Genomic DNA, 9,032 nt, shown 5'->3' with positions numbered 1-9,032 from the left:
ACATATGTGTACAAAAATATTCAAATAGTTGTCCAAGAGGAACAGACAGGTATATGCAACAAATTTTGTATAATACAATCGAATATAGGATTATGCGCATGCATGACGTCGTCATAAAGTATGCTGCCGTGTCCCCTCCTCTCTCGTACAAATGTCATGGACCCAGTGCCCGACGTTTCATTGGGGTGACACCAAAATGACTGAGAGCCATTTTGGTGTCACCCAGTGTAGGCCTCACCCCCTTGTGACACCACTGGATATAGACAGATAAAAGGGGAAGAGAAAAAAAAGATCTAGGACAACATATCTAAACTGCAAAGTGAGCTGAATTTTAGAATTTGTGCAAATCCGCTATATTCTGTGGTTTTGCCTCTTTTTTGAAGTGTTCTTGTGACATTTTAATGCTTGGGACTAACTGCACAGGTTTTGTGACATTTCATATCATTTCTTGACTGCACAGTAATTGCGTCAAGCATTTGCAACAATAAAAACCTTCCAAACTGTAGCACATTCTAGAAGTGCTCCTGGGCACATGTTAAAATATCACAAAGATAATTCAACTTCATATCCTCAAGCCAGATGAGCACTTCAGGGCTATTCAGATGTCCTCCAGGAGGTTCCCAGCAAGCTTGCGACAATTTAGAGAAAATTCTCCTTACAGAGGCATTTAGGAAAGAAACGTGAACTAGGATAATAAATCTGTCACTAATGCACTAGAAATCAGGGATGTGACAGTTTAATAGATGCTAATGATGCAACCAAATTGATACATTTCCCCTATTGTTTTTGGGGGGGACAAACTAAACTATCTTTTGGCAATATTGTCTTGCAAAAATTATTTTATTTATATATATGTAATCTATAGACAAAGATATGTAAGAAAAAAAAAATGTGTTTACTTCCATTTTGATCAGTGTTTGCTTTTTCTTTTTTTTTTAAGTTTTTTTTGTAAATGAACGATACATTTTATTCTAAAAGTTTTCCTGCGCAAATTGAGATTATAATGAGGTTTCTGATAGAAAGCATGGCAAAGTTTTTTGCAAATAAAAAGGTGCTTTTTTCAACTTTGTGCATTTTTTTTAGCTAAGGGGAGGAAGTATATTAGGGATGCTTGAGGTTAACTAAGTAAAGGGTAATAAGAGGTTAAACTGGAATACATTTAAAGAAAAAAATTTTTGTTACATGTAAGATTTCCTTAACTGATGTTGTGACGCATTGCACCAGCCTCAGATTTTCCAGCTTGCTGGACAACAGTCTAAGTGACAACAGACACTGAGAGTGGACGTCACTGAGGCAGGTTCACGTCACAGTTAACTCGTTACACACATACATTTTACACAACATGCACTGTTCACAGCATCTGCTATTGCAATTCTGACCTTTTAGGCTATAATTACACTAGCCCACCTGCACTAGCCCACTGGGTGGTAGTGTGATGGGCTGTTTCAGTGGATCAAACTGTTTACTTTTTTACTTTATTTGGAGTGTACAATGTATATACTCCATTCAGGTCTCTGCACTGAATCGCAGAGTGCTGGCAACCTGCGGTGCCATCCAGCGCGCTGGAGAAAAATGCAGTGCATTGCACATCACACCCATGTTGCGGTGTGAGCTGGACACATAGAAGACAATCGCCATGCCTAGACAGGGATGTAACAATATGGTGGCTACAGTTGCTCAGAATTTGCCTCTCATTTTGTTGGCGTAGGTTACAAATCACTGTGGGTAACATACTCACCTTTTTCCATAATTGTTTAAAAGGAGAACTATGGGGTCAGTGTTTTTCCCCATAGTTCTCCTTAGGGTAGCGGGAGGACACAAACTAGCGTCCTCCCATTACCCTAAGCTCAGTATACCGCGAGCTACAGCTCGCGGTATACTGAGACGCCGCAGCTGGAGCGGATCCCGACTTAGACGATGGGATCCGCCCAGCTGCGTGAGTGACAGCTGGCTCTGCCTATCTAGAGGCAGAGCCAGCTGTACCCGCCCCCTCCCCCATCCGTTCCGCCAGTCAGCGCTGGCAGATCAGAGCGGGGAGAGGGGAATCTAGCCCCTCCCCCTGTCACGGCAGAGAGCTGTGACAGGATCGAGAGGTGAGTGAACTCGGTATGTGTTCGCTCACCTCCCAATCTACTGAGCCGACCTGTGACAGTCTCATTGTCACAGGTCGGCTAGAACTATGAGGTGAGTGAAAAGCACTCACCTCATAGTTCTCCTTTAAAGGTAGCCCTATATTTGTGTGTACCTAGTTCAGCAGCACCAAGAAGATGTAAATTAGGGTTAAGAGCCCTTTTACACAGGCTTCCTGATCAGGTTCGCTTGTCAGTTTTTCAGGAGGATCTGATTAGAAGCCCAATGTTATTCTATGGGTAGCCAAATCTAAACAGACGGGTGTCTGTTTACATCCATTTACCTCCAGCTCCAGTAAGGTCCAGAAAAACAAACGGATCAGAGATCTATTTTGCCAGACCTGAGCCTGCCAGATCGGGGATAATCTGATGTAAACAGACACAAGTCTGTTTACATCCAATTCCTCATAGACCAACATAAGGCCTATAATTTCAGCTTTTTCTTTCATTGTAAGATGGAGGAAAAAAACTGGATCGACACGTTTGCCACAATGGTGGCATCAATTACGATCAGTCAGTGCATGGATCACCTCTTGATCGGACCGTGTGAAAGGGGCCAAAAACTTGATAAGTGTATCATTAAAAAATTTGCCCAGTAACCGAAACTCATTTTCGAACCCACTTCTGCAAATTGAAATCCGTTCTTTGCAAAATGATGCTTCCAAACAGATTCTGCCACATTCATTCACAAAATCCGTGCTGAATCCTCAAGCCCCTGCAATCTGCCAGTGGTGCAGTTCTGCAAGAATGATTGTGAAGACTTATATACAAAAGCATAATAACCACGAAGAAATTGTTTGAAAGGAGCTGCATTATCCTTAAGTATTGTACTGCTGTAAGAGATGAAGAATACTTGGTAGGCTGCAGCACCAACAGTAAACACCCTTTTTTGGCCAGATACGAAATGTTTCAATTCCTTTTGTATGATCGGTAAAAACGGGTGAAAATATACTTGTTTTGTATATTTAGCAAAAAGGTTTAGCAAATATATAGCAGATCTATACAAAAGTAAATACTTGTACTCATACTAAATAAATAGTGTGATGACCAGGGTTACTAACAATGGATAACCTACATAAAATATTACCAAAAGTACAGTAGATACACATAAACACAGCATATAATATTTCTCAATAATATGGATGTGCACATGCTTAGCAACACACTGAGCAAGTTTTTAGATAGGAAAACATATATTTTATGTGTTTGAAGAATATCTCTCTGAAACACATTTGCTAACCAGTGATAGATGGAAATGAGTAAGTAATAACAAATTCTAACACCTGAATCACATATTTTTTTAAATTGTAATTTAATGCTTTCCATATATTTTTTTTTCCACTTGCAATGTGCCTTTGAACTTGCTTAAAATTTGACTACTCTAGACAAGCCCCTTTCTTGCATATTAGAGCCCTCCCCTCTTCTCTACTGGTTCAGTAAGATGAAAGTGACATTAAAGTAAAAAATCCCTCCCCCCCGCTGCTTTAAAGACTTACCTTAAATGATGCCTCCTGATCCAATCATCTCCTTTTTTTCCAGTAGTTTTCAGGAGTCTCTAAAACGCTGTTGCTCCAGCACTAACTGTTGTGTCTTCCTGTCTCACGGAGTCTGTGCGCGTGAGCATTAACTTACCCCGTGTCTCTCGGCTGAAGATCTTTACTGCGCATGCGCCCGCCCCATGATCCTTCACGGCCACTCAAGAATGTTTCAGATCTTCAGACAAGAGCGGGCGGCGGGGACACAGGTAAGTAATAACCTTTTTGGTGACTTTTTACTTTTTTTTAATGTTTTTGCATATATCTACTGCTTGCTAGCAGTAGATACTGTTTATGCAAAAAAAGGAAGGGTTAATTCTACTTTAACTTCAAATGGGCGTTTAGAATAAAGTAATTTAAAAAAAAATCAGATGTGTTTTGGAGGTGTTGGAAAGCGTTTTCTGAATACCTTTTCTTGGCTGGAGGTAGGGTTTGGAAAACAAGGAAGTGCCTTGCCTTAGCACCGTTGATTTGAATTTAGGCATTTTGCTAGGTTTGGCAATACCTACCAAACTTTGTAATAAAGATTGAAGTCAACTTGAAAATTTTAATGTATACCAGACCATTTGCTTTTGACGTAAAGAACAGGCATTGGTTGTCAAAGTATTTGGAAAGCTTCATAATGTGAAGCAAATGTTTGTTCTTAACGCCAATATAAATGAGACAAAGAAGAGAGGGTAACAGATGAAAGAGTAATCCTATATTTCCACATCCACAATAAATGCCCACATCTTGTAGGAAAGTATCAAAATGTCTCAAACCATCTTTACAAACTTACTAGCTGTGCTTGTGTACATCAATTATTTTTCAATAATTTGCTAATGACAATCAAATAGAAGGCTTAAATTTCAACATAATTTATTATTCTAAAAATATTCAAGTTGGCTTGATATTTACATATATCTCATTTGATATGAGTTTGTGCAGGCACATTTATATCTGCAAGAAAGAAAGCAAAATATGAACAAGCACACCCAATCTTTTTCATTCAACTTACAGAAACCGCCTCCAGGATTTGTTGGACAACACGCGCCGCATCTCTTTCACTGTAAAAGCCACGCTCTACAATCCTAAAATGGAAGACATGGGGATTTATACAAACATAATTCTTTTAAATATACCAATAGGTGCACAAAATGACACAGCCTGGGGATAAAGGGTCTATGCAGCGGAACATTTTTTTAGTTCTTGGATGATTGGAAACAAATTAGAACTCCTGTCAGGTTTTTACGGTTATCTGGAGGTCCATTAGAGAGATTTCACCTTACTATCCAGGTGACAACAGTTTCACTAGACAGGTAGTGAGGGAAAATCTCCAACAGACAGGAATATTTTTCTGGTAGAATACGGAAAGATTAAAACCCCTTTCAGATTTTAAATAGCTTTAGTCATCTTTTGTGTCACAGGAGGACATTTACTAATGTCCCCCTGTGATCCAAATCAGCATCTAGCATGCTACTGCACGCTATTATGCTGACGGTGCAGAGTATTGTCGTGATCCACCCCACTGCCTGATTGAGAGCCAGAGCCAGCTGTGCCCACCCCCTCCCCTGCCTGTCCCTCCAATGAGTGCTGGAAAAATGGAGAGAAAGAAGGGGGAATCCCTGTGGGGAATGGTGTCTGCAGGGAGAAGTCCATGAGCAGAGCGATTAGCGGACCGCTCAGTTCTCAATTTATAGAGCCTCTAACTATTGAGAAGTGTGCATTTTACTCTACTTCTCCTTTAATTGTTGTCTTTTTCCCTGCTGCATATTTCCCCTTACTTCTTGTTTGATGTTGGAAATCTAGTCCCCATTCACACCTAGCCATTTTGTCGCTCAAAGCTAAGCACAATAAAACGCACAAGACAGGGAATTCCATTAATTCTATGGCCCCTGTTCACACCTGAGCTTTTTTTGCAAGCAGATAAATGCCTGTCGCTGGAAAAAGAACATGAGCTACTTTTTGGCAGATTAAAGCTCTTTTTGGCCCCATAGACTTCAATGGGAAACGTTGTGCGACAAAACGCTAGGGTGTGAACAGTAGCCATAGAAATGAATGGGATTCCTTGTCTTGTGCATTGTCACGCTTAGGTTTGCATGACCAAATGTGTAGGTGTAAACGGAGCCTTATGGAGCTCCAGATAGCAGTAAAAACCCAATAGGAGACTCTTATCTTTCCCACTCTAAAACTAAGACAAATGTTTTGGCTAGATTTATAAATTAAGCACCACCTTAACAGTTTCTTTCGAGACAGATATAATGGAAATTTTACCTGTCAAAAAGTTCCCCTCCTGTAACCAGTTCTAGAATTAGCACAATGTCAGATGATGTCTCAAAGATTTCCTTGAGTTTAATCTAAAATAAGGACAATATTAGACAACTATTAGATACATGACTGTGACTAGTTGCATAGTTCACAACTCTCGTCGACAAACTAGATAAGTGCATAATTGAAACTGGTTTGTTTGGCTGTATCAGTTTTCAAAAATATATGTAATCTTTGCAAAACTGTTAGTAGGATTGTAAAAATAAATAGATCCTACAGGGAAACAGTAGTGTATTTTGACTAAACAGAAGGTTTGCGTTATTATGAAGTTTACCTACATTTCATTTTTTTCTTGACTACTATTTTATATACTTGCTCATATTTTGATGACTATATTTCTGTCACAGTTCAGCTGCAGACTTGCAGCTGAGCTGTTACTTCTAGTTCTTCAACTATATACATACCTCTTACCCCTGATTCTGCAGGCACGCAGGGCTGTGCTGGTGCTTGTAGTCCTCCAGGCATGTGCTCTGAACCTGACTCACTCTTGCACCTGTCTGCAAGCTTTAGGCATCGGCCGACCTCTCCTGCTGTTTTTTATGCAGCTTCTTGGCCAATCAGTGCTGTCTGCTTGTAGCCGATCCTGTGGATCCTCCCTCTTCCTTTCTCTATTTAAACCCAGGGCAGCGAACGGCACGCTGCCCGAGCAACGCTTTCCTAAGCTAGTTGCCGAGTCCCCTATTTGTGATTTACCCTGAATTCCTGCAAGTTTTCCCATTTACCGACTCTTTGGCTTGTACTTGGAAATCCCTGTCTACAGGCTGCCATGTGCTTCCCTTTTGTCCTTGGAAATCCCTGTCTACTGGCTGCCCTGTGCTTCACTTTTGTCCTTGGAAATCCCTGCCTACAGTCTATGCTGTGCTTCGCTTTGTCCCTGGAAGTCTTCAGCCTGTCCCTAACCTTTGATTTGTACCCTGTACCTGTTAGGTGAGTTGGGTTGACCTAAGGATTGGGACCTGGGGTCAGCACGCAGCCAAGCCCATCTCCACCTTCAGGAGCTCTGGTGAATACCAGCTGGCTCTTAGATTCCACATCCTGGGGAACCCCTGCCACCTACTCAGCATCCCATGCCACCTACTCAGCATTGCAGCACCCTGCCTTGTATTTGAACTTCCAGCTTTAGCTGACTTCCACTACCTCATTCAGTTCCCCTGCTTGCTCTGTTCCCCTGCTTGTACTCCAGCTCTGGGAGTTGTCAGCCTTCACTGCTTGGACCCTTTTCTCTGAGTGTCCCTGCCAGTGTAGTGGAAAGGGTCCACATACCTGACTCCAGTTCATACCTGTGAGTCCCAAACCATGACAATTTCATTCTGTAAGCATTCCCTACAATGGATAACCCAGGCGGTGCTGTGACCTTTGCTGCTAAAAAACAGCTTAGATAAAAAAGGCCACATAGACACCCTTTTTACAGTGACCTGGAATAAGTATACAGCTAGAGAAGTTGGAGCTTCCAAATTGCATACTTGAAATATGTCAGACTAATAAATAAGAGAAGCAAGTAGAAAAGTGATGGCCCAGACCTTACGTCTTTAGCAACTTCTGCTCTCATATCTGTACAGTATATCCCCTATGGAACAGAACAATTTTCACATTTCAGCTATGGGCCTATTGATTTTGCAATGACATTGTAAATACTTAAATTTCCTGCATTGTCTTGAAAAAATATTTTTATGGTACAAAGCTTGGCAAAGTTATTCACAAATGAAAAAAAGGCTTTGAGAAACAAATTTTAGGTATTATTTTTTATGGTGTTACAAAAATCAACTTTAACCACTTTGGACTTTGGGCATAGGAGATAACTCTTTTCTCCTCCTTTCCCCATAGCTAATATTTTTCTGTAATTTTCTTTTATTTATTTCTATTTTTTTATACTTTTTTTTTCATTTTGTTTGTTAATTTTTGCACAAAGCTTTTCATCTATTTCATCTGCAAGCTTTGCAACTTGCAATGCTTTACAAACATGTGCACATTTTACCTGTAATAACTGTACCTTTTTTAAAGATTGCAGAGAAAATAAAACAATTTTTAAAAGACAATATTCACAAATAAGACCCTAATTCAGTGTGAAAGCTGAAGTGGTGACAAAGGTGCAAAGGCCTAATAGAAGCCTTAGAGAGCCTGTCACCACTACTATGCTATCACATAGGGGCTTGTAAAAAAGTTTAAAAAAAATAAAGTTAACCCTGCATTATCCGGCATTCAAGCAACCAGCACTCTCAAGCAACCAGCAAAAAAAAAGAGGACATATGTTTATTTGCCGGTGGGCTGATGCACATTAAAAAATTGCCAGTTGCTTGGTGCACAGTAAGTTATACAATTTCATTAGCAACTACATTTATTTAGTTGCTAAATTTAAGCAACTAAATGAATTTAGTTGCTAACAAAAAATTTTGTTTACATCTTGCTGCCGGCAGCTAGATTCTGCTGTCAGCAGCAGAATGTAAACAATGGGGAGAAATAGCCCGCTTGCTATTGGCTATGAAACCCCGCCTACTGAGCAGAGGAGCGGACCTGAGAGAGAAAGTTCTCTTTCAGGTCCGCTCTCCTGCTTAGTGGGTGGGCACAATAGCCAGCCTGCTATTGGCCATTGCAATTTGTAATAGTCAATAGCAGGTTAGCTATTGAAGCCCCGCCCACCAAGCAGAGGAGTGGACCTGAGAGAGAACCTTCTGCCTATTGTTCCCGCCCGCTGAGCAAAAAGCATACCTGAGAGAGAACTTTCTCTCTCGGGTCCGCTCTTCTGCTCACTGGGTGGGGTTTCAATAGCCAGCCTGCTTTTGGCTATTGCAATTTGGAAAAGCCAATAGCAGTCTGGCTATTGCTCTTGGCTACTTACATTCACCTGTCAGCTGCAGAAGCTAGGGGAGGGTGTGGCGCCGCGGAAGGCAGTGGCGTAACCAGAGTTATTGGCGCCCGGGGCAGAAAATTTTTTTTCACCCCCCCCCATATTATATAAACATCCACTAGAACTGTACCCCCCACCCCCACACATATATATCAGCTAAGGAACTACAAGTCCAAGCATGCCATCATTGTCCCTGTACACCCCCCCACACACACA

At 41.1% G+C, this 9,032-nt stretch overlaps 1 protein-coding gene across 1 annotated transcript in view; it reads right to left on the bottom strand.

The window, feature by feature from the left end:
- Positions 1 to 9,032, bottom strand: part of LOC108793483 (calcium/calmodulin-dependent protein kinase type IV-like) — a 77,096-nt gene that overhangs the window by 36,433 nt on the left and 31,631 nt on the right. Inside the window, exons 5-6 of the mRNA XM_018564441.1 lie at positions 5,918 to 6,000; positions 4,662 to 4,734 (exon numbers count right to left, since the gene is read on the bottom strand). Coding sequence (XP_018419943.1) covers positions 4,662 to 4,734; positions 5,918 to 6,000 — 156 coding nt within the window. The remainder of the gene's footprint in view (positions 1 to 4,661; positions 4,735 to 5,917; positions 6,001 to 9,032) is intronic.

This window comes from Nanorana parkeri, unplaced genomic scaffold, assembly GCF_000935625.1.
Source record: "Nanorana parkeri isolate BGI_ZX_2015 unplaced genomic scaffold, ASM93562v1 scaffold751, whole genome shotgun sequence".
Taxonomy (NCBI): domain Eukaryota; kingdom Metazoa; phylum Chordata; class Amphibia; order Anura; family Dicroglossidae; genus Nanorana; species Nanorana parkeri.
Note: the sequence above shows the minus strand (reverse complement) of the source record. Positions and strands in the feature narration are given on the sequence as shown.